The 26,549-nt window shown below is 40.5% G+C and overlaps 1 protein-coding gene across 1 annotated transcript; it reads right to left on the bottom strand.

Moving 5' to 3' along the window:
• Positions 1-1,272: 1,272 nt before the first annotated feature.
• Positions 1,273-25,249, bottom strand: ext2 (exostosin glycosyltransferase 2). Its single transcript, XM_010890502.4, has 15 exons — positions 25,084-25,249; positions 23,905-24,233; positions 23,563-23,786; positions 23,253-23,342; positions 17,702-17,818; positions 15,212-15,407; positions 14,794-14,933; positions 14,328-14,421; positions 11,788-11,919; positions 11,190-11,379; positions 6,381-6,547; positions 5,648-5,791; positions 4,011-4,139; positions 3,517-3,599; positions 1,273-3,371 (listed from the first exon to the last, which is right to left on the bottom strand). Exons 2-15 carry the CDS (start codon positions 24,217-24,219, stop codon positions 3,233-3,235), a joined length of 2,160 nt encoding a protein of 719 aa, XP_010888804.1. The 5' UTR covers positions 24,220-24,233; positions 25,084-25,249; the 3' UTR covers positions 1,273-3,232.
• Positions 25,250-26,549: the final 1,300 nt, after the last annotated feature.

Genomic DNA, 26,549 nt, shown 5'->3' with positions numbered 1-26,549 from the left:
AAAGATTTTTGTGGCTTTAAGTTATATTGTAAAACAATTTAAATAATGATACAATTGTGATAACATTTTGTGTTGATTAAGTTTTTGCACTACAAAATATTTAAGTAAATGGTTTTACACACATTAAATTGGAAACTTTTGTTCATCACACATATTTAAGAAATTACACCTTGTAAAACCAAACCAACTTAATAAAAAAGTATATAGTACAGCTTAAACTGCCACAATAAGTGGTTTCCTATTGTCCCCTTTGATTATTTAAACTGTAATTAAACACACACGGAGTGTGACTCTAACCTTTGGGCAAGAAAACCAGCACACCATTGACTCAACTACAAAAGCATGCTGATAGGCAGAATCAACGCCCAGGCCACGTATAAAGTGCCTATAAAACGCCCATAATCCCATTTTTACCAAGTCAGCACCTCAGCATTTCAAGCATCTACAGACATAAGGGAATGTTTTAATTTTTTAAATTATATAATATAAAAAACTAAACTAAAATTGGATAAGCTCAATTGGCCGCAAAGTTAAAATGCAGTCATTCAAATGGTTTCAGTATGAATTCAGCACTTTCTGTAGTTTACCTCAGTTGGGTAGAAATTGCAAAGCAAGCACCAACCATGAGCACCAACAACAGCACATTCTCAAATGTTTGCTGTAATATTCAAAGGGATTGTTCAATAGCTACTAAAGGGCACATGCCGGACAGTGAGCCCTTTGCTGTCTCGTCAATAAAAATATATAGCGCAAAAAAAAAAACACACACCCATCTTCTTGTATTACAGATCTATTACCATACGCATTTCATGATAGTGTCACACTTTCAGTGACAGTCAAAATACCTCTGTATTTCAGTCCCTTTGAAGAAACATGAGCTCTGAAATGAGATCGCAAAAGCCACAAAAATGTCAAGCTAATTGAAGTTGACAAAAATACTAACAGTGCCCTTTTGAACTGCTGACACTGTACAGGGTGGATTTGAAAGCGTATATTAACAACAGGTGACCGAGGATGAACATAAGGGCCCTGGTCAGACACGGGGCTTTTGCTCAATCAGATTTGGAAGGACAGAGTAAAGAAACAGATGGCTGCTACTGCTGCCTGTTCATACTGAAACACACACGCGAACACACACACACATACAATAGTCCAGTTCCATATGTTGAACACCTCTGATCACTCGTATACATTTGATCATATTTCAGTTAGCATTTTATAATAAAACAAATGAAGGTTGTGCAACCGTCGCTAATCCCATGACAATGAAAAGGCCATAAAAACAAACTTTATTTAGCACTTTTTCAATTTCTTTACAAAGTCCTTATATATTTGACAATACACGATTTTGGGACACTTACATAAACTGTACCCATGGTGGTAAAATGCTAAACAAAAAAAAAGCGTGCCATCTTGAAACTTGACATGCCAGACATTCCTTGAGAGGAACCAACTTACAGACTTCAAACCAAAATGTTAAAACAGTCAAAATATGGGGGATTGAAGTGTGATATCTTAGTAAGAAAAAGAATGAGGAAATGATAAAGTTGCTAGCTAGAACACAGCACCAAGAAGTTGCCCTGCAAATTAGAGTAACTGGTTTGTAAGAACACCAGAACTGCCTGTTTACAACCTAGCAAGCAAGCAAACTTTCCGGTGTCCTCTCAAACTAGCTACAACATTTCTGTGGCTATATAGTTTACATTAATACTGGACAATACAACAATGAGGGGCAAATTATATTTTTTACAGGTGTTGCGGCAGACATTCCTTTCTCAGCACATTAATTACAGTAACAAGATGCTACAGCAATAATCTGTGAGATTCAAAACACAGTAAAAAGCCAAAGAGAATGCCTGGATTTTGCAAATAATTTTGAAAGGTAAAAGCAGTAAAACAATTTGCAGTAAACACAATTTACTTGTGTTTTGTCCTCCCAGTGTATGCAGAGCAAACGGACAATGCATCTCTACAGTGCTCATACATTAAATAGCTAATTTCAACAGTTTATTTTTCGTATTTATAAAAAAAAGTCATAGTTCAGAGATAAATTACCACGTTTTCAACATATTAAATATTCCCTCCCCCACATGCTTGGCAGTGTCCCTTACTCTCACCATGCCACAGTAAAATCTGACATGGCTGTGATTTATATACATTGATATTAGGGCCTCTAGTTTTAATACAGTAGCAGTGGACATCTGTCATACTCTCATCAACACAGTGGATTCTATCCAGTGTGCACAATAGCATGCACACATTAGTTTTTCTATCCTTGAGGATACCAGAGAAAATATTTTCCCTTTCCTAGCCCCAGTGGTTCCCAAATCCTGTCCTACCGTATCTCCAAAGGCACATTTATTGTAAACCTGGACAAACGAACCCTAATCAGATTCAAGTTGTCAACATCAGACCCTAGATTAGTTTAGGTTCATCGAAGACTACAACCAAAATGTTTGCTTAAATAGTACTGGAGGACCAGAGCTGGTAACCACTGCCTCACATTAAACTAACTATGGCTAAACCTAAAACTAACCCCACACCTAAGTCACAAATATTTTTCTATCCTTGTGAAATGGTTTTCGAAATCTATGCTGCGTATCCGCTAATTTTATACCAAACCTTAACGTCTAACCCGAATCTTAGCCCGTAATGCCAGTAGCTAAAAGTAACACTAATTCTATTACTAGAAACCAGGTGCACCATTTGTCAGCTTTTGCTTTCTATCTTTGTGGGGACTTTGGGTCAAGTACACACAGACTGGGACCACTAGCACACAAGTTTATTTTTCTATCCTTGTGGGGACCAGACACCCAAATCCCAGATATCCTCTAGAACTAAACCTAACCTCAATAACCTAACCTATGCTCAAATTTCATCAAGCCCCAATGCCTAGCCCTAACCCTAACTTTTAAGTAACCTCAATCCTGCCCAATTGTACATTTCTCACTAAACCTAATATAACCCCTAAGCTGGAAATGCCATTTTCCCTAGTGAAGGACCAGACCAGAAAGTGTCTGCTGTTCCTCTTTTCGTGGGGACGTCCGGTCTCCGTGTACACATAGACCTGGATGACAGACACGCAACTTTTTATCTCCACAGTCAGTCTAAATCAGTCTTCAGGAAGTGTTCCAGATAGTTGTATATAACAAGAGCCATAAGAGTCTGTCTCCCCTGAACTGAAAGAAAATGTATGGTCATCTGGGTATCGTTGCTGCACAGCCTTGGCTGGTTAGAGACTGCCGATGTTGGGGAAACTCTTGAGCTTCTCTGGAAAGTCGTCCTTGTAGAGGACTGGGTCTGCACGGTGTTCCACAACTTTCAGAGGCATAGTTCCAAAAACAGACGCAAACTTGTTGATGCACTCCGATCTGTGGTGAACAAAAGCGGTTAACGTTTTAAGGTAATCAACCACAAATGTAATATGTCGAGAATAGGTATGGACGCAAGTTTCTCTATATGATTAAGGCTTGTACATTTTCTAGGTGATGAGCATTTTCAGTGCAAGGGACGTACCTTTCAACCATGTGCGTTTGATCCAGAGACAGTCCATCAATCGCTGTACACTCAGGACACTTGAACTTTTTCCTGGGTGTTACCTAAATGTGATGACCATAAAAATCTGTACATTTACAGTGTAACCCTGTGATACAGTGACATTAGGTTGAGCAAAGGATGTCTCAGAAGATTGTAACCTTCAGGTTAAGCAGGCCTCATTTACATGTTATGATGAAGTGCTGCCGCATCAATGAGCAGTCATTAAAGCCCTGGGCATGCTGCTTGCATGCTGGTGAGAAACAGTTGTACAATTATTAAAAGGAGTGAGGCATAATCTTCCCCCAGATCACATGTTGTCATGTTTTAGCATCACCCAACTGAGTGACAATAACTCTCTATTTAATAGTGCACTATTTAGCCAATTAGATTACATAGTCATGACTGGTTAGTACTGATAATGGGTTGGGTAGGACTGTTGGGTTCTGGTGGTGTGAGAATGTTGGATACTGTACCTTTATGGGGGCTTTCCCAGTGATGTTGGCCACTAGGAAGTTCATGGCTATATCTTCACAGTTCATATGGGCATCCACCCAGTTCTTGATGTCTCCTGGCATCTTATATGTGTACAGGTAGTTAAAGTACTGGAAAGGAGAAAAGCCACAGTTGCTCAACACAAAAATCCAAAAGGCAAAAGAAATGTAACATTTCTTACCTTGAAAATCTTATGTGGGCCAAGAGAAACAATATTCAAAAATGTAATTTCCTTTAAACAACCATTGCATACATCAGAGGTAAAAAGAGTGGCGGTAATGAGGGCTTGGGCGGATGTTATACACTGATCACCCAAAATATTATGACCACCAGCCTAATATGCTGTTGGTCCTCTGTGTGCCACCAAAACTGCGCCGACCCACAAAGGCATGGACTCTACAAGACGCCTGAAGGTGTCCTGTGATATCTGGCATAGATTAATCAAGTCCAGGAAGTTGCGAGGTGGAGCTGCCATGGATCAGACTAGTTGGTCCAGCACATTCCACAGATGCTCAACCGGGGCAACACCCTGAACACTTCATCATGTTCTTCAAACCATTCCCAAACAATGTGTGCAGTCTGGCAGGGCGCATTATCCTGCTGAAAGAGACAGCCAACAGGGAATACCATTGCCATGAAGGGGTTTACCTGGTCTGCAATGAAGTTTAAGGTGGCACGTGTGTCAAATTGATGTCCATATGAACGGCCAGAGCCAGGGTTTCCCAGTAGAACATTGACCAGAGAATCACATTCCCCCCACCAGCTTGCATCCTGGTGCCAGCACTTCCCCAGGTAAATGGCTGTCCACGTGAAGTAAAAGAAAACAGGAGTCATTGGACAAGGCGACCTACTTCCACTGCTCCAAGGTCCGGTTCTGACACTCGCATGCCCACTGCAGGTGCTTTCGACGATGGACAGGGGTCATCATTGTGATGCCTTGTGTGTTGTGAAACATTCCTCCCGTAACCATCATAAAAAAGTTGTGTGACTTCTGCCACAGTAGACCTTCGCTCAGTTTGGACGAGACAAGATAGCCTTTGTAGTCCTCACGCATCGAGGAGCCTTGGACGCCCAACACACTGTCGCCGGTTTGTCTCACCTCGGACCACTGTCGATAGGTACTCAATACTGCTGATTGGGAGCGCCCCCCCAAGCCTTGCCTTTTCAGAAATGCTCTGACCAAGTTGTCTGGCCATAGGAATTTGGCCCTTGTCAATGTGGTCTCTACTGCTGCCCATTTCTCCCTCACCACATTGACTACAAGAACTGATTGTTCGCTTATCATCCTTTTCTAAAAATTACATTGATTTTCATCTAGCAGAAGGCTAAAGTTAGTTGCAATATGCTTCTGTCTGTTTAAAAAACATACTAAATACTAAACACTGAAAATGCCCATTAATACAGATACATATTGGTAACATTTTCCTTTGAACGGAGGGATGAGCATTTGATAAGTAATTGCTTTGAATCAAAAGGACAGCTTTTAGTTGATTATGAGTCAGATAACCGAAAGAATCACCTATGACTCTTTACTCCTTTCATGGTCTCCCTGGCCTCACTGTGAATTAAACCCAGCCCCATTCACATAATGGGCATGGGGTTTCAGCCTATAACTAACCTTGTGGTAGAATGCTGCTCCAGTTAATACCATGGAAACCTCATTTGTCCACTCAGACTCGTACTTCCACTTGCCCATTTCATGGTCCCACAGGTGGAGCCGACCCGGGTACCCTACTAGGCGGTCTGGGAACTCCCTCCACACCTGGAGAGGATGACAAAGAGAAACGTACGATTAGGTCTTGAAATTCGGAACATTCAAAAGAAACTGAACTGGTAGGAAATGCAGCCTTATTTCATTCTCTACCGCAAGCTAGTGCGAGACAGCTATCACCAGGAATTTATTTAAGACTCAAAGCAAAAAGTTTGCACAATAAAGAAGTGAAAACTACAGGCTCTCTCTGTGGTGTGCGCTTCTGCAAATGGACCCAGACAGAGGCAGTAGAGCCAGACAGCCATTCTTCCCAAAAGTGACCTGGCTCTCATTTCATGTAATTATCCTCAAATTGTTCTCAATGGTTCCTAAATGCCTTCAGCTGAGTGTCAGGCTGGACTTCAGGCATGGCATGACCTCTCTAATTAAGAATTTCCAGCACCAGAACGCCCTGGGGATAGCCTCACAAATACCACTACTGGAGGTTGACTTCACCTCCCTGAATGAGTTTAAATCTGGTATATGCTTTAAGTAGCCAGTGTTTATCTGCCATCAAGGAAATATTAAGGTACTAAAGCACAGATCAGGGTAACATATGAGGTTCAAATTCTCACGCAAGATACAGGAGATTCTCTCATACCTCATAGCCAAACTGGAGTTCATCAGAAGTTAGCATGATGATGTCATCATCGATAGCCAGCACAGCCTCAGTCTCAATTTCATCATAAGGAAAGAAGCGGTTGCTGAGCTTGTTCTCTTTGGTTCGCACCACCTTCAGTGGCACAGCAATCTTCGGCCACAGAGACTCTGATAAACAAACAGAGTAAATAGGATGTCACAGATAGACCTTCCAAAATCCATACTGTAAATGCAGTTAGCATAGTGACTTAAACTCTCTAGCCATGTTCCATTTATTTCCTCTTTTACAGAGTCAACCCAACCCTGACAACTCTATAAGATTATTTCCCTTAGCCAGAATTAATTGTTGAGTGTCTTCTGTCAAGTGAAAATTACAGTTACCGTATAACCACTTGATGCCCCAAGCATTGTTTGCATCCATCTGCATAGTTTTTTCACCCACATGAATTGAAACATTGATAATGGAAGGGAAATCACCCATTACAATGCCATCAAAATCTGCTGACGTGTGTTTTTGGAAAACCACACAGCTATGTAACAAACTTTTGGATGGAAAAATATTAATTAGTGCGACTGGAAACTAGCTTAAGGTGATTTAACAGGACCTGTATATCTGAGTATTGGGTTTTCCAAAGCAGTAGAGATACTGTCAGTCTCCAGCAAATATAATCAGCAAATATAACACTGACTACAACAATGGGTGTGCAGGAAGTTTTCTTGCGATGTAACATCAAAAAGAAATCTCAAAGCCTGCACTCCAGCCAAACCATTTTTCAAACTGAAAAGTTACCACACCTAAGCCATGATGAAATTTAAAAGTATTGTCCTTCTTCTTACCATAAGCCTTTGTTAATTTTGTAACATTAGACAACCATGCTACCTACAGGGCAGGACTGGAGGAAGCAGCTCAGTGCTGCTTGAAATACAGTACCAATCCAAATTATTTATTTTTATTATTTTCCACATTGTAGAATAATAATGCCAAACCATTTTGTTGTGACATGGTAGTGTTCGTATACAGAACACCATCATTGTCTGTACTGTAGTAGCCCATATCATAGCAATAACAGCTCAAATCAGCAAAGAGAAACAACAGTCCATTAATTTAAGATATAGTCAATCAATCCCGAAAATGTTAAGAACCCCAAACGTTTCTTTAAGTGAAATGAAACTAGCTCTCATGAGGACCGCCACAGGAAAGGAATACTCAGAGATACCCCTGCGGCAGAGCATGAGTTCATTTACCAGACTTAGAAATTTGCAATTTGATGCACCTCAGATGGCAGTGCAAATTAATGCTTCACATAAACGCTCAATAAGAGACTTTCTTGGGCCAAGAAACACAGGATAAGCAAAATAAATTGGTGGAAATCTGTCCCTTGGTCAAATTAGTCTAAATGTGAGTTTTTTGTTACAAATCGCTGTGGCATTTTAGAGACGAAGAGTGGGTGAATGGATGATCTCTGCATGTGTGGTTCCCACCATGATGAATGGAGTTGTGATTTGCTTTGCTGTTCACACTGTTTGTGATTTAGAATTCAAGGCACACTTAACCAGCTCGGTTACCATTGCATTCTGCAGCGACACCCTACTTTTCATAAACATTTTCTTTTCAATGTACAACCAGATGCAGCATGCCACATGCCAGTTTCCATATTCACAACACAGAATTCAAGATCATCAAGCATAGCTTAATCTTATGCTCAAAATGAGAGATATCAAACCTTTAAATTAGGTCAAATTGTATAAAAAGAAATAACACCACCACAATCCTAATACAAAAATGTATGTTTGTGCACCCACCCCTTGCTAAGGTAACGGCACTGAGTTTTGCATAAATATTTGATGAAGGGGAAGACAGAAAAGGAGAGATTATGCCAGGAAGACTATTACCAAGGTTGATTCTGAGGTCAATGAGCTGTGGATCGGGAGGAATGCTTTAGATTCAGCAACAACCCAGTTTAGCCCCTTGGTAGCTAGATTTTGTTCTCCTACTTGACACTCCTTTGTGAAATTCATCCTAACAAGGTTCACTGGGCTTTTAGAAGTAAAGCCCCACATCATGCTGCAGTGATGGTTGTCCTTCGGAAAGGTTCACCCCTCTCCAAACAGGAACTCCGGAGCTCTCTTTTAGACTGACCATACGGTTCATGGTCACATCGCTGACCAAGGCCTTTCTCCCCTAATTGCTCGGTTTGGCCGAGCAGCCAGGTGTAGCAAGTGTGATGGCGGTTCAAAACCTCTTTCACTTATGAACAGAGGGCACTGTGTTCTTGGGGACCTTCAATGCTGGAGACATTTTATGGTGCCCTTCCCCATCTGTGCCTTAACACAATACAGTTTATGAACTTTAAGGACATTTACCTCAACCTAATGGCTTGATTTCTTCTCTGACATGCGCTGTCAACTGTGGAATCACATATAGACAGGTGTTTGCCATTCCTAATTATGTCGAATTAATTGACTCAAATCAAGTTGCAGAAACAACACGGATGATCAATGGAAACAGGATGGGGCATTGTGTGTAGATTGATGAGAAGAACATTTATACATATTATAATTAAAGTGCCATTTGATAAGTGTTATTCTAAACTGCTTTGATAATGAATAATATAAACTGTGTAACACAGTATGCAAAAATACATTTATGAAAAAACAGGTTGGAATTCACCAAGAATTGCAGTAAGCACTGGTGGCAATGGTAGAAAGGGATACTTGAATGAAGTGCTACTGAGCCTGCTAGCTAGCTGCCAATTACCATTATTTATTACCATTAAGTCTGTGGTTTATGGAGCAGAAAATATAAACAGAAAAAAAGGGGACGAGTGGAGCCAAACCATGCCAGGACAAATGCCCTCCACATCATAAAGTCCCCGGCATTCAGGCCTGTATGTCAGGCATACACTCCCCTAAAATGGTGAAGGATGACTCATCTGACCACATCTCTGAAGACCAGTGCCTATGGGTTTTGTGCCAATAAACTCTCAAATGTGCATTTGTCTTTGTAATGAGGGGTTTATGCACTGCAACCCTTCTATAATATCCCTTTCTGTGTAGTTCTCAATGTACAATTCCTGCGAACTGTCTGATCACATCCTACATTGACATTCCCAGACACCCGGGAAGGAGTTGTATTTAAATTACTTCCTCGAAAACTATTATGAAGGCCTAACTTACATAACAGGGCAATGGGGAAACACAAAGCCAAATTTGACAAAACATATAATTTAGCTAAAAATGGTATACACTTTTTTAGCCAAAATTTTTGCCAAAATGCAACAAAGAACTGATGGAAACACATTCATCAAATAAGAATTTAGCAAATATTACAAGACAAAAACGATTTTGGTCCAACTGTCTAAACATACTGTAATTAACCAGCAAAGGGCTTTCTGTAAATTATCTGCAACACAACTTTCCCCAGAGCTGTCAAATGCACTACTGCACCCACAGGAGATATCCAACTGTTGAAGACGCACCAAATTCACACACACTGTTTGCTGCAACATCAATAACATTGGTTTAAAAGTATCTTATTTGAATGGACCAGGTTATTCTGAGTTTTACATTTTTCCACCTCAAAGATTTCAGTTTGTTTTTCAATTGAATTGTTCAGGTTATAGGTCACATTAAAAGTGGAAAAAAGTTCTGACATGATTTATCTTTGTCTCATTCTTTTACATCACAAGAACCTGGCATTTTAACCCGGGTTGTGTAGACTTTTTATATTCACTCTATCTAGTTCGGATTCTACCTGATTTGTAATAAGGCATATTCCTGTCAATATAAGGTTCTCCAGACAATGCATATCAGTGCAAAGCCCAAACCATTAGGTCAAAGGAATTTTCTGTAGAGCTAGCTTAGATCTAGACTTTTAGAAAGCCATTGCAAAAGTTGTACATTTTTGTAATTCAACCATTCTGATGTCGATTTCTTTGTGCTTTTTGGATCCCTTTCTTCCTGCATGACCCCGATGAACTTCAGCTCAAGGACAGATGGCCTATTCTCCTGTAGAATTTGGTTCTGATGTGTGTATTAAAAATGTAATATAAAAATAAAAACATCCTGAAATCAGGACACTGGCACTCACTTTTAAGGGTTGTGCACTCGCCACGTGAAACCACCACAAGAATAACTGCTGTTTCCATCAGCTGTTGCGGAGGGGCATCATGAAAGTGATTTTGTGCACCATTTGTGAGAGGGCATGTAGGACAAATGGCTTTCCCAAAGGGTCTATCAATTTTAAATCATCTGCACTTACAGAACAAGAGTCAATGCTGACAGCACATCAGCTGTTCATGTATACATACACACAACACTGGACAGAACGTGTTCCATGTTGTCCAAGAAAATATTATTTTTTACTCATTCCTCATAAAACATTATTCCAGAATCCTTGAGGTTCAACCAGTTGGTAGCAAAGCCAAAATAAGCATTCACATTTTTCATTGGCTTCCACCTTACTGGACCACCATAAATCCCATTTCATCCCACTCTTTCTGATGGTGGAGTCATGAAGACTAACCTTAACTGAGAGTACTTGCTGATTTATTTGGGGCAGGGCTGAACCAAATCAGGCCTGACTGTTTACAAAGTATCCCAACATTTGACCCTAACAATAGCTTTTATTGGGTTGAAATTACTAGGGCACTAACCTTTAATAACCTAGCCAACCAAATAAATTAAACATGAACATAACTGTCATTTCTTCCACTCAGACAACACAATATGGAAAAATTACAGGAGACAAAAAAAAAACATTAATGGTACTGTATATTATAGGGGAGGGAAGGTTAGGATCACAGCTCACCTTCAGGGGGACTTTTATTCTGGTTGTTCCACACCACCAGTAGCTTGGCCAGGCTGGGCACCTTTGAGATCTCAGTGATAACCCGGAAAAGGCTTTCGATGCGGTCATAGGTTAGAACAACAGCAGTAAACCCAGGGGACCTCGGTGGGATGAGGGGCAGGAACAAAGGGCTATTCACACTCGACCACTTCTGCAAAAACACAAAGGTATACAGTTTGGATCACTATCCTATAATGTAGATATATCCCTAGCTAGTTTCATCGCTCTGCCATCCAAGCCCATGTTACATTTTTCATCATGATTTTATACTGACATTCCACTAATTGACTTCACAGGGAGGTCATCTAAAGTGATTGCCAAACAATGTTTTTTCTAAAATTAATAGACTTAAAAAACCAAGCACCTGTTGAAAAGTGACCTGGAATCCCCACTTCATAAAACTAGGGATGGCTGAGCAACTTCAGTAGAAAAGGTTTGAAAAATAATGAGTAAATCAAACAGACATAGCAGACACGTTTTTCACGTGATACTGCACCCTAATTTCAGCTCCTTGTTTAGACTCTTTAAAATCCAACCAACTAGAGAAAGATCAACTCACCACCACAGGGGGGTTGTTCCACTGTTCGTAGGTTCGTGCTGCATAAGGGTAGATGCGATCATTGATAATTTCAAGAGCCGTCATACCGATGGCCTTCATGGAGCTGAAGTACGCATCCCAGAACCAGCGGGTCTGAGGAAGTGAGAAGAACAGAATGCATTTAGTATAATACTCCTCTAGTACCAAATGACTAATCTTCACCAAACAAGATACTTGGCACTTATGGACAAAGCTCTTTTAAAATTGCATGAACCAGGTTAGTAAAAGTAAAGTATGTAGTATGTAAAGAAACACAACCATCATAAACTTTTGCCTGCATTATTTCAGTCATTGTGAAAATTAAAATGCAATCATGTGATTTGCATTTGATTTTTCATTTACTGGTATGCACATTCGCTGTCGATATTAAAATGTTAATGAAAAGCCATTTGGAACCGCCCCACCCCACTTTGCGGTTAACAAAAAGTGCCACTCTTTGCAATTGAAATTCCACGCTCTAATGCTGTTTTCCTAACTTAATGGATTTGACATTGCAATAGACCCTTTTTGTGTTAGTAAACAGCAATTACATTTTGTGGGAGCGGAGTCTAACTGGTGTCAGAATGTGACAGCTCTCTATGTCAGACCTCTGTACAACACAGGAATATAGATAATCCGGAGGCCTTCTCCAATTATTTTGGCTTCAAAAACTGTATTCCATAAAAATTAAGGCCATCTTTTTTTGCATTCCTATTCCGACATCCAATGGGACAACAAGAATTGTTTTCCTTTAGTCCAAGAATCTTGCCAGCTTCCCTACATTTGTTCCCACAGTTCTCCCACCGACAAATTTCAGTGTCGTAACCATGACATCCACTCCAAATTGGCCTATGAAACTGCATTCAAAGACTGGTAAACAGGATTGAATTTCCTGCCTCCGCAGACAGTTCAGCCAATTGGGTTGTATTTTCCTTGTGGCTTGTTTGCTTGGTCTACTGTGTTTAGGTAGTGATACATGTAGCCATTTAATCCTCAGCTAATCTTTCTTGACCCAGGCCAGATAAGACACCCAGTCTCCAGTGCGGCAAAACTTAAGTGGTGCAATAAGGCCCATAGGAGCTGCAGCTTTAATTATTATTATTATTCCTCCCCCATTTTCAGATGTCCATAGCCCAGTCCCCTGTGGGTCAAGAGTCTTCAAACTGTGCATACTTTTAGACAGATAAGACCCCCATGGTGGGCTTGCAGCAGTCAAGTTACAAGCCCAAGTTACAAAATTATACTCATACCGCAAGAACAGTTTATACCGATAACTTAATTGCTGTTGTCTTCATTAGAATGGTAACATCCATTCATATTTTGGCTTGGATTCATGTCACAAAATTATTCAGAATAGTCATTTTAACCTTTTTACTTTAAAAACATTACACACTATTCTCATCGTCTGTTTTATGGCATAGATTGATTTAATTAACATTTCAGTTTCTACAATGACTTATTGAATGTTTTTTATGGGAAATAACTGCATCTATACAGCATCAGAGTAATGTTTCTAAAATGCCCAAAAGCTTAAATTTAGATGTGGTCAATGAACACTGTTCATGGTGTTAATCCACTCAAATTAAAGTTTTAAATAAAAGCAGTTAAAGTTTTTTATCATAAGGTGTAGTGATGTCAGACAGAAAAATCTGAATACTGAGTATATTGCAAAAAATAAAGAATGTCAATAATATTGCATTATGATTATGAATATTGTATTCCCACTCCTAAGCATATGGTCAGGGTTCTGCCCAAAAACACACAACGCATAAAGGACAATGCGTGAAATCAAACTACAACCACTGAGACTTAGTCAGTAAATACTAGTGTTACCACAGTGTACATTTTACCTTGGTGTTTCACCATGGTAAAATCATTGAGTAATTCATTGAGTAATTTCATGAGTAATTCATGAAAGCCGGCACAGCAATATTTTTCTTTTTTACAAAACTGCTAAAATCTTTAACACTTGTTTGACACATTCATGTTTTCAAATGGTTTTTCTCTTTATTTTAAGCTGTAGCAGCAAAAGAGACAGGGTAGCAGAGACAAGAATGTCAAGTAAAAAATAGACTGATGACAGAATTCAATTATGTTTTTTTCCACATTTCAAGTAAATTATAAATACTTTATTTATAAGCTTAAGCTCAGTTGGTGTTATAATGAGTGGATGCCTTTACCAGTCAAGGAAAAGTCAGAATCGTGATGGAGATATAGGAATGAGGAACAGAATGGAGAGCAGAGGGGAATGCAGAGATACAGGGAGAGGGACAACAGGCAATCAGGATTTGACAAAAGGTGTCTTGAAATTGACAGTATGAAGCCATGGTTATATAACACACCACAAAGCAAATAGAATTTCCTTTAAGTGCGCTCAGATCTACTTGTTTTAGTCTGTACTACACTACAGCAGAATGTACAGACAGTACAAGTCTTTAAAGAGTGCACTTCATTATATGTATACTACAAATCCTTACTTAGGAATTCAATCTATATTTGTGCTGTATTTACATGAGTGTTACCTGTCTTTGCATCTCTTCCACCTGCCTGTGAGGAATACTCTTCAGAATGGTGTACATCTCTGGAAGCTTCTCCTCTGGTATGACCACCGACGCTCTGTAGAATGCAGCAAAAAACAGACATAAAAACATCTTAGTATCAATGACAAAAATGCATGTCTCATTCAGGTTTTTCCTTTAAATGTGTCAAATCTGCATATACAAATAAATATATTTATTAGATGGGCACACAGACCCTGTGCTCTAGAACTTCTCAAAGACTCAATGATGTTCACATCCAGGGATTGGTTAGACCATAGAAGGTTTCACATAATTCAGGCGTTCAGAAAAACACTCTTGAATTTGTTGAATAGTGTGTATAGGAGAATTATCCTGGAACATTATGATGGAAGAGTGTTTGCACCATAGGTGGCACCTGGTCCTGTAAAATGACCCAGGATTTAGAATACGATCAGTGGCTTTACTGTACCTCTTCCAGTCAAGGACCTCAGAGAAAGGTAGGATGTAGGAGTCTGCTAAGATGACCGGGATACATCCAGCCTGGAGCACATCACTAAGGGTTGCCTGTCCAAGCCGAGCCCCGCGCAGCACCACACAGAACGATGACTCCTGGGGAACATACAACCATGAGTTATTACTACATCATATCAATAAAGGGAATTTTTTTTTGAAAGACCACCTTTCAACCAAGAATGAGAGGGGTCAGTGATCTATCCTGCATGCGGTCTTCTCATCATGAACGAGCTCAGTAGATGACAAATGACCCTTTCTGCAGACTGTACAATGCATTGTAGTTTACCCCTGCAATTCCGGAATTCAGATTCCGGAATTGTCCAATGACATCTCATTTGCATTCTGCAAGAAAAGGTTGCACATCTGTGTCTCACCTGAAGGATCTGGGGGTAGTCAAACACCTGTCCCTTGTAGCAGCGTTTCCGGGCAGAAGCAGCTCCCTGGGAGAGGTTGCTGCACTTGTCCAGTAGGAGCAGAGCCTCCCCATTTTCCTCCTTCAGCCTCTCCAGCTCTGCCCGGTACTCACGGTGGATGGCTGTCTGGGACGACAGAATAAAGTAGCGCCGGGGCCTGCCAGGGTACAAACACAGAAAATAAGGTGACTGATGGTGACTATTTAGTATTTTCTAGGGATGTCTAAATAAATGTGTTAACATTCGCAAGTAATTAAAGAATCCTTATTGCCGTTATCGCATTTTCCTTTGTTGAACCTCAGAGCTACCATAAATAGCACGAGAGCCATCAATAGATAATCCCTCTCCAAAAACCCAGCGAATGAGAAGGCCAGCCAGCCAACTGATCCTGAAACACTGTGTTGCATGAATCCACATGTTAACACCTTGCTTTAGAATGGTATGTTGTCATCATTTAATGAATTTGCTGATCTAAGCATTAATGTCATTGCCAGTTGCATTTCCACCAAGACATACTGTATTCTAATAGTGAATAAACAAACAACTTCCAAATTCTGCATAAATAACAGATCTCTCCTAATTCATGAAAGCCGGTACTTCCCAGCCAATCCCGTTCCAGCCAATTGCTTTCTGCGAGGCAGACTTTCCTCCTTTGCTTATTTTGTGAATGCGCATTTCACCTGGATGATATTATAGCATAAGTCTGCCGTAAGGAGCGAAGTTTGCGTACTGTAAGAAATTATAATGGCAGCTAGAGACCTGGATGACAAACGTCTGTTCCTCCCTTGTATACTACAGCATACACTATGCAAAGACGAACAACTATCTGTAGTTAGCTACCAGGAACCCTAAGCTAACATTAGCAAGGCTAAGAAGAACATTGTCGAACTCTTGAGTTAGCGCTTTTTTGGAACAGGTAATGCCATTTTCCATATTTTTATTCGGAATGTGATTCTCTATCGGGCATTGGTGCGGAACTGCTTTCTTACGGGTGATTAATTGTCTAAATATGTGTAGCAGTTCAGTAATGGCTGATTGGGACTGAGTAGGTTATGAATTAAAAAGATGTGAAATAATTAATTACCTGTGTTGAAGAAAAAAAAAAGGGATTTGAATGTGGCCTAGTTATGAATTAAAGCATTAAACAATAAAGCCTTTATGACCTGTTTTTTGGACAGTAATATAATTACTATTAATTTGTTTTTTGGCCCGTGTCCAAATCATTGAATTCTGTCCCGGGCCCTGTCATTCTTGTCAGAGTCCCTGGTTGTGGCTAACCATCCATCAGAAAAGCTACAGTTTAATGGCCCCCAACTGAAACCCATTCTTATAACATATCAGCATAAACATCAAAGGACAATAGGTTGAAAAGGTTAGGTGTGATTTAGTGTGGGATCAATTGGCAGCACTCCTGATAAGAGGGGCTGATATGTGTTTATAATGTACAGTTATTGTACTCAGTGCCTTAATCAAAAGAACAATGGTAGGAAAAGGAAAAACTGATTATAGCAACCTTCTATTTAGACTTAAACTGGCTACGTATTGATGCTGCCAGTTATTCTGGCATGTTGTTAGGGGCTGATATTTCAGCTCTGTGACAACTTGCACTTATTTAACTCCAAGTCAAGCACTGTGCCTAGTTTACAAAAAAAACTGTATTTATTTAAACAGAATGCAGTCCTTTTTTAAAAAGGGTCTATTAAGGGCAAAATTCAAACACATTCTAATATTGTGATAAACTGCAGAACTTTACGCAAATTAAGTGTGATTATTTTAATTGTTTCAAAGCATTAGATTTATTTTTGTGTTATAAAAACCTTTGGATGGGCCGTCTAAACGTTTTTTCAGCCCACCTAAAAAAATTCTGAAAATATTATGAAATCCACCATTAACTTAAGGAAGAAAGTGTGTGTGCATTTTTTTTTAAGGAATACGGTACTAAGGAGCAAAGTTGGCCGTCCGATAGCCAATCTGCTCTTAAACTCGTTCTTTGGATCATGGGCAGAAGTGTCTGGTAGCTACCAGCACCGTAGTAAGATTATCGTTTCTGTACTGACTGAAACAGAAAAGACATTTGAAGTGAGAGAAATTGCATAGACCAGTAGTATTCAAATCTAGACCTCGAAGCCAGTTCCACTCCATTTTCTCATTGCAGCCTTCTAATCAGGCACTTATTTTTACCTTGGGAACCAGGTGGGAGCAATCAATGGTTTGGTAGAACAGAAAACCAGCAGGCTCCGGACCTCATAGGGCATACCCCGGCATAGACTGAAGACCATGCCTAAACGTTTAAAAGTAAGCTATGGTATTGCTGCCACCTGCATAATAGTTTTGTGAAGAACTAGTCAGAAAACTTGATTACAGGTTTATATTTTGCTTGGGAAACCATGGAAAAAGGCAAAATAAACCATGCAATAAAGGTGTTGAATCAGAGTGCTGTTTTAAGCTCACCCAGGCTGTTTCTCAGGCAGTTCCACATCTGCAGACAGTGGGCTATACACAGGAATGCTGACATCATAACCCTGCCTGTATGTCCACGTGGAGAAGCCACCACCTGCAAGCAGAGCCCTAACACACACACACACACACACACACACGTCACAATGGATAATACAACAAAACCACTGTAAAACATTATTTAGAGTATCCTTTCATTCATGTGTTCTATCTAAATGTTTTTAATACTGCTGCAGAATTAAGTCATTGGTTGATTGAGTCATGTTTTGTAGCAATAATTTTGGCCTATGTATTTCACACTAGTGGCAGCAATCTCTCACCGAGGCATAGGCACCTGACGCTTTAATGGACACCTCCTACTTGTGGGCAAATAGTAAAACTGCACACTAATAAACATAGGCACACATCTCCTACAACAATTTTGATGGAACATGGCTAAATACAGTAGCTAACTAATTCATGAACAAACAACATGTAAGCAATAAGGCACGAGGGGTAGGGAGTCCATCCCCAGGGATTTTTTTGTGAATACAACATTAAATGGCAATATATTCATTAGTATACACTGATCAGCCATAACATTATGACCACCTGCCCAATATTGTGTAAGTGCCCTTTTGCCACCTAAACAGCCCTGACCCGTTGAGGCATTGACTCCACTAGACCTCTGAAATTGTGCTGTGGTATCTGGCACCAAGACTTTAAGTAAGTTGCAAGGTGGGTCCTCCATGGACCGGACCGGTTTGTCCAGCACATCCCACAGATGCTCAATTGGATTGAAATGTGGGGAATTTGGAGGCCAAGTCAACACCTTCAGCTCGTTGTTGTGTTTTTCAAACCATTCTTGAACCATTGTTGCTTTGTGGTAAGGCGCATAATCCTGCTAAAAGAGGCCAATGCTATCAGGGAATACCGTTGCCATAAAAGGGTGCACATGGTCTGCAACACAGGTACATTCGTGCTCAAATGATTGTATACCCTTGGAGAATTGGTAATTTACCATTTGTAAGGAAAACATGAGTAAGCAGGCAAAACATGTTATTTCTTATGGGTTTCACATTCAACTGTAGGTCATAACAGAACGACACAATCATAAAACAAAACATGGCAACAAAGAAAATAATGAACCGACCCCTGTTCAAAATTCTGCATACCCTTAGTTCTTAATACTGTGTATTGACCCCTTTACCATCAATGACAGTGTGCAATCTTTTTTAATAGTTGTCTATGAGGCCCTGAATTCTTGCAGGTGGTATAGCTGCCCATTCGTCTTGGCAAAATGCCTCAAGGTCAGGCAAAGTCTTTGTTTGTCTAGCATGAACCACACAGGAGACTGTGATGGCCACTCCGGAACCTTCACCTTTTTCTGCTGTAACCACTGCAGGGTCAACTTGGCATGGTGCTTAGGGTCATTGTCGTGCTGGAAAGTCCAAGAGCTTCCCATGTGCAGCTTTCGTGCAGAAGAATGCAAATTGTCTGCCAGTACTTTCTGATAATGTGCTGTGTTAACCTTGACATCAATTTTCACAAGATTCCCCATGCCTTTAGAGCTCACACACCCCCAAAACATCAGTGAGCCACCACTATGTGGGGATGGTATTCTGTTCATTACAGGCCTTGTTGACCCCTCTCCAAACATAGCGCTTATTGTTGCGACTCGTCACTCCAAATTACAGTGTGCCAGAAGCTGTGAGGTGTGTTAAGGTGGCCAGGCATTTTGTAACCAGGCTTTATTGTGGCATTGGCGCAGTAAAGGCTTCTTTCTGGCAACTCGACCATGCAGCTCATTTTTGTTCAAGTATTGTAGTATTGTGCTCCTTAAAACAACCACACCGTCTTTTTCCAGAGAAGCATGTATTTCTCCTGAGGTTATCTGTGGGTTTTTCTTTGTATCCTGAACAATTCTTATGGCAGTTTTGGCTGAAATCTTTCTTGGTCTACCTGACCTTGGCTTGGTATCAAGAGATCCCTGAATATTCCACTTCTTAATAATTGATTGAACAGTACTGGCTGGCATTTGCAAGGCATTGGATATCTTTTTATATCCTTTTCCATCTTTATAAAGTTCCAAGACCTTGTTACGCAGGTCTTTTGACAACTCTTTTCCGCTCCCCATCGCTCAATATCTAGCCTGCTCAGTGGATCCACGTGAGAGCTAACAAACTGATTGACTATTTATACACAGACACTAATTGCAATTTTAAAAGTCACAGGTGTGGGAAATTAACCTTTAATTGCCATTTTCACCTGTTTGTGTTACCTTCTGTGTCTGTAACAAAGCCAAACATTCAAGGGTACGTAAACTTTTGATCAGGGCCATTTGAGTGATTTGTGATCATTAAAATTTAAAAAGGAGCCAAACAACTATGTGATAATAAATGGCTTCATATGATCATTATCCTTAAATAAAATAGCTTTTTTGCATAGTCAGTCATATTTTCAAAATCAATGCAAATATTTCACAATTTCTGCCAGGGTATGCAAATCTTTGAGCACAACTGTTGGTGGTACGTGTCAAAGTAACATCCACATGAATGGCCGGACCCAAGGTATCCCAGCAGAACATTGCCCAAAGAGTCACACTGCCTCCGCCGGCTTGCCTCCTTCCCATAATGCATCCTGGTACCATGTGTTCTCCAGGTATGCAATGCACCCGGCCATCCACGTGATGTAAAAGAAAACGTGATTCATCAGACCAGGCAACCTACTTACATTGAGCCGTGGTCCAGTTCTGATGCTCACTTGCCCATTGTAGGCACTTTCAGCAGTGGACAGGGATTAGCATGGGCGTTCTGACACCTTTCCATCAGTACCACCATTAATATTTTCAGCAATTTGAACTACAGTGGCTAGTCTGTTGGATCAGACCACACAGGCCAGCCTTCACTCCCCACGTGCATCAATGAGCCTTGGCCACCCATGACCAGAAAAGGCCGGTTCACAGTTAGAAGGGATGAATGTTGTTCTCTCAGGCTGGTTTCGATATGCGGTTTTCTATGTGACAGACTGTCTTTAACCATTATGCTATTTAAACAACAGGAATGCAACTTCTACCTCAGCCATGACATTTTCCCTGAAATAACATGGGAAACAGAATGTTTATTAACAGAACTAAAGCGTACTCTTGTACAAAGATTACTGTAGATGGATAGCTAATAGCTTTGTCATAGCAACATGCATGTGGGAGAAATTGTGTATATGCTTATGCACATGCAAAGGAATATTCTGGTGCCCAATAAAAGTACCTGTAAGGTATTTAATCCATTAGTGCCATAAAGCCTTAAACAACTTGGTTTTATTCAAGAGGAATAAAATGTAAGTTCATAAATCGATTGTAATTGTTGGACTGTCTCCCTACACACAACTCTCTCACTCAGGGAGAGCATGGTCGAGCATGAGTAAATGCAGCATCATCTTGTAATTGCACTCCCTCCACTAACAGGATTTGAAAAATAAAGAGTCTATGAGCAAAACGGATGTTCTGTCTTAAAAATACAAAACTGGGAAACATGATATTGGTATATACCATATACAATTTACAGGAGAAAAAAGTAAGGTTTACATTTCCATTAGTCAGGGGGATCAGTCGAATACTGGTCAACCCAAAACGAAACATGGTTGAGGAAATCCCTACAAACATCCCCACCTTAAATGTAGTTAAAATGGGTGCACTAAAGGCCCATGGGATTATATTTTACAAAGTTGTATTATGCCTTTCATACATCTCTGGCCTAAGAAGCACATGCTATGCTATTCAACTACACAACTTTATACACTGCTCCAAAAAATTAAGGGAACACTTAAATCACACATTGGGTCTCATCGAACAAAATACATTAAAGATCAAAATCTATACTGTACATTGTGTAATTAATTGAGAACAAATTATGTAACAACGGTCAATGGAAACCAAAATCACCCACCAATTGAGGGCTGGATTCTAAGGTGCCGGGGGGAGTAGGGTCAGTTCTCCTTCTCCACTGTAAATCCTTGTAAACCTAAGGAATGCACTCTAGTCTCCTGCTCCGTTCAATACTTAGGAGGATGTAAGGTCTTGGCCCACACCTCCCAAGTACCAGGGTCTAAAAACTCATTGCTGCCACTGTCCAAAGTCCTCCTGACTGTGTTGCAGAGCAAGACGATACCTGACGATTCCGGCTGCCAGTCTGATAACACGCCCTCCCCCCGGTTGTCCCTGTCCTTGTGCCTCTGGTCATGCTTCTGACCTTGATTAGGTTTTATAGACCCTGGACACAACCCAAATGCATTTACTAATTATTACAACTTGTACTTTTAAGATGTTCACCCAGCACAGCCAGTAGAGGACTGGTCACCCCTCCGAGCCTGGTTCCTCTTTAGGTTTCTTCCTAAATTTCAACTCCTCTTAGAGAGTTTTTCCTAGCCACAGTGCTTCAACATTGTTGTTGCTTACGCTATGGGGTTTCAAGCTGAATGCTTGGTAAAAGCACTTTGTGACAACTGCTGATGTAAAAAGGGTTTTATAAATAAATGTGATCGACAGGCTATTCCAATCTGCATGAATTTCATCACGGCAACTCAATATGATTCAGTAGTGTTTATGGCCCCCACGTGCCTGTATGCACACCTGACAGCGCCTGTGCATGCTCTTGACGAGACAGCGGATGGTGTCCTAAGGGGGGGGGGGGGGGGGGGTTCTGGACTTGGCGGCATCAGATACACCGGTACATAATGTCCCAGAGGTTCTCAATTGGATTCAGGTCTGGGGAACGTAAGGTCAAGTCAATGACATCAATGCTTTCATCATTTAGGAACTCCCTAGACACTCTGGCCACACAAGGCCGGGCATTGTCCTGCACCAGGAGGAACCCAGGGCCCACTGCACCAGCTTAAGGTCTGACAATGGGTCTGAGGATTTCATCCTGGTACCTAACAGCAGTCAGGGTACAGTTGGATAGCATGTGGAGGTCTGTGTGACACTCCAAGGGTATGCCTCCGCTGTCCCACCGCCAAACCGGTCATGCTGGATGATGTTGCAGGCAGCATAACGTTCACCACAGCGTCTCCAGATTCTTTCACATGCTCAGTGTGAACCTGCTCTCATCTGTGAAGAGAATGGGGCAACAGTGGCAGACCTGCTGATTCTGGTGTTATCTGACGAACGCCAATCGAGCTTCACAGTGCTGGGCTGTGAACATATGTCCAACCAGAGGACGTAGGGCCCCCCTGCCATCCCCAGGCACTCTCTAACCTGCAAAGAAACCTCAATGCTGTGTTAGGAGCAGAGGAAGCTGAAGTTAAGTGTCCTACTGCAACATGTCTGTACCCAAACATACAGGTTTGTGGCTGCCATCTACATTCATGTACACACTGCCATAAAGTTCCCACTTGTACAAGAAAGAAAATATGAACTTCCTAAAACGCAGGGTAGATTTGTTATCTACCAATTCTATATAGTGTTACCAGAAAAAGTTCACTGCAACAACACCAGTGCCAATATATTTACGTAACCATGGCTTATAGCTTAACTGGTCTTAATTTGAGTGCCTGAGGTTTTTGGCGTTACCTGTCTCTTGGCACATCAAGGGCTGTGCTGTAGTCTGGAGGTCCTCCAGGTAACATGTTGAAGAGCAAGTGGTTCATTCCTTTGTCCCACCTCAAAACAAAAAAAGTAAGTTTAGTGAGCAGTAGCATGAATAACTTAAGTGCCAATAAAATTTGAATAAAGGGTGGATAGATCAACAAAGGTAGGCGAGAGAAGAGAGGAACAATGAAATAGACATAAAGAAGGATACATTAAGTACATTTTAAGAAGGAATTCGTTGCTTTAGGGTGACCATAACTGTAAAACTTTATCATTGGGCAGTAAAAGTTACCTGGGTAGCATGGCCAGAGCCTGGGCAGTTTCCCTGATGCGCAGGGAGTTCTGATTGAGGACATCAATGGAGGGGACGAACAGGCAAGCCCTGGTGACATCATCAGTGTAGAAGTCACTGTCAGAGATGGCACTGAGCAGATCATTATACTCCCGGGATAAGCCTGTGCTGCTGATGGGCACCCCTACCTCATCCACAAAACGCTGCAGGGGGTAGATGTATACCTGCCAGACATAGATACACACATACAACGTCGAATGTAGTTACTGCCAGATTCATAACCTTGCTATCAACATGGTTAAAGACAAACCCAAGTCATGTGTGACGAATGGGGAGTCTCACTTTGATTCTATTCTTAGGGTTGTAGCCACATCTATACACATCAAAACAAGTGTGCATTCGGCAACTAAGATCCCCTCTCTCGGGAATAGGGCTGGAGACGGGCAGTCGGACCAGAGGTGCATCGTGCACGCTGCGTCTGTCCAGGCTCCACTCGGCTGTTGATTCAATAGAGTGTGGCCAGAACTGGAACATCCCTGTGGCGATGAGTCCCAGCAGAACCACAGAGAACAGAGTAATGTAGTAGATCCGGTGCTTGGTCTTCATCCGTGGAATCAGAGCTGGGCCCCGTGAAGTGTACTTTCCAGATGCACACATGCTGAGCTTAAAAACTGTAACCAACCACAGAGAAATATTTATTTATTATGGTATAACAACACTGCCACAGTGTATGTATCAACATCATTTACTTGATCACTTCCACTCCTAGAACCTGAGGAAGTTTGCCAACTACTTTATCTTCGCCGTGCATAAAAAGACCTATACCTTGTATGATTTAAGGTAATGCCCAACGACTGCGGACAAGACAACACAGCAAGACGTAGACACACAACCAGGCCAACTAAACTACTAACGTTAACTAGCTAACTATAATTTTTACAATGTAGAGACCGTAGTAATCTACAGTATAGCTAACGTCGTCATTTATCTCACTTGTCTTAATATCTTAGGTCGTTGGCTACGCTAACTTAGCCAGCTAGACAACAACGCCGGCCGCGAATTAGTAGTAGCTACTTAACTTGCGAACTTATGGTAACTTTACTTGTTATGTGAAGTGACTAAACAATGTTTTATCATAACTAGTGAATGTTAACTAACTACTCCATATTATAACTAGTAGTACTTACTGTAACTACACATATGCTACATGTAGCTAGTTAGGTTGCAGCGAGAACTGTCTTACCACAACAAGCTAAATTCTGTACTACTACAGCACAATGTTGAAAAGTCTCTCGCGCCTAGAAAGCTAGCAGAGGTTGGGTAATGTAGAGTGTGTAATAAAAATACACGGGGACAAAAAGCATCGTGTATATACTACTGTAAATACCACAATAAATAATTGAATCAACCCTAACGACGTACTGGATAAGCGTAGGTGGCTAGCTGGCTAAAGTTTGTACTGTTATTATCAAGCAAACACAAGCGGTGAACAAACGCCGCCAACTTGATCATTAAACCTACCTTATTCACGCTTGACTAGTAGTGCAAAGTCGACCTCTAATTAATTCATACCCGCTGTCTTAGTTACCTAGCTAACTGTAATGATAACACGTTTGAAGACAGGCTTCATATCACGCATCACGCATCACGCCTCGACATTTTCTAGCAGTCTAGGTCAATACTTGGATTCTGTATTCCGCAAGCAGCATCGACGATGACGTCATATTCGTATTGTGATGAGGAAACCTTAGGAATAAAAGCGCCAATGGCAATACATTGCATAGTGTATAATTTGTTCTAAAGATGATAGTGTAAAGAGTGCATTTTTACAGTTTTTTTCTAATGAATGCAAATAGCAAATAATAGAAGATTTACATAGGTTTAATTCAACAATTGTAAAGCATAAAATGTGCAAGACTCTATACCCGAATGTGGCCTATACAAATTGCTTTTTAACAAAGACCTTGACGTTGTAAAGTGGAACATTCGAGAATTACTCACTAGCATATAAAGAATACATATAAATTGTCAATTCACGGGAGAAAATAGAGGATATAGCCAGCAGCACCTTCTTAGCCACCCACTTCATTGGCTTCAGTTCAATACACTGTAAGCCAATATTGCTAAGCAAATTGCCATATAATACTAAAAATTCAATGATGGCTTTTATTTTGAAAATAAATCTGAGTTAGTGTTGCTAAAATCCTGCTGCTAGCAGAATGATAAAGACACTTGGTACGGGAATCAGATTATAGAAACGCCCCTTACATGATGATACACGCTTCGCTACCGCGCAGAACTACATGAACTTCATGCTGACCTTTTAGCTTATGATGGAGAACATATGATTTGGCTTCACAAAATATAGTGAGACTTTGAAAAGAAATACATTATTATTAATATTACTATATTGTTCGCAAAATATCATCTACACAAGTACATTTTCAACGTCCGAAATGCAATTTGTAGCCCTACAAATTAGCGTTATATCTAAAAACAATGTCGGTTTTCTAAGAATAATTTACTGTTATCTATGTACCCCTGGCGACTGTTTATTGTGTTTTGTTCGTTTTACATCTATATTTGATAATTGTTACAATAAAAAACAGACTATCTGAACTGTCCAGATGTAAAAGCTCTGTCCTCTCCAGTCAAATGATAAAATCACAATTGCCAGTTCAAAGAACATTGACTGGTTAGGCTACTTGAAGAACACAAATATGGCCTTAAATCTTTATTTCCTAACACATATCTCAAAGTCACTCAAACAAATTCTCCCTTCTGGTCAAAAATGGGAATGTGCTTAATTCAAAATCAGAGAATTCTCCATAAATTATAGGTGTTAAGTTGAAGTTTCACTAATTGTAGACATCAATAGATGCTGCAACAAGGAAATTATATCAGAGGAAGAAAGGAATGAAATTCTTATATTACAATCTAAACTAGATAATATATACATGGAGAAATCTAATGGAATCTAATGGAGC

The sequence above is a fragment of the Esox lucius genome, chromosome 2 (genome assembly GCF_011004845.1).
Source record: "Esox lucius isolate fEsoLuc1 chromosome 2, fEsoLuc1.pri, whole genome shotgun sequence".
NCBI lineage: Eukaryota > Metazoa > Chordata > Actinopteri > Esociformes > Esocidae > Esox > Esox lucius.
The sequence above is the reverse complement of the archived record's forward strand: the minus strand, read 5'-3'. Positions and strand labels throughout refer to the sequence as shown.

Coding starts and splice junctions, on each gene's coding strand:
- ext2 (XM_010890502.4), bottom strand. CDS start 24,219: ATGTGTGCATCTGGAAAGTACACTTCACGGGGCCCAGCTCTGATTCCA. Junction 23,343..23,562: donor GCTCTGGCCATGCTACCCAG/GTAACTTTTACT, acceptor TTTTGTTTTGAG/GTGGGACAAAGGAATGAACC. Junction 5,792..6,380: donor AACTCCAGTTTGGCTATGAG/GTATGAGAGAAT, acceptor CATCCTCTCCAG/GTGTGGAGGGAGTTCCCAGA.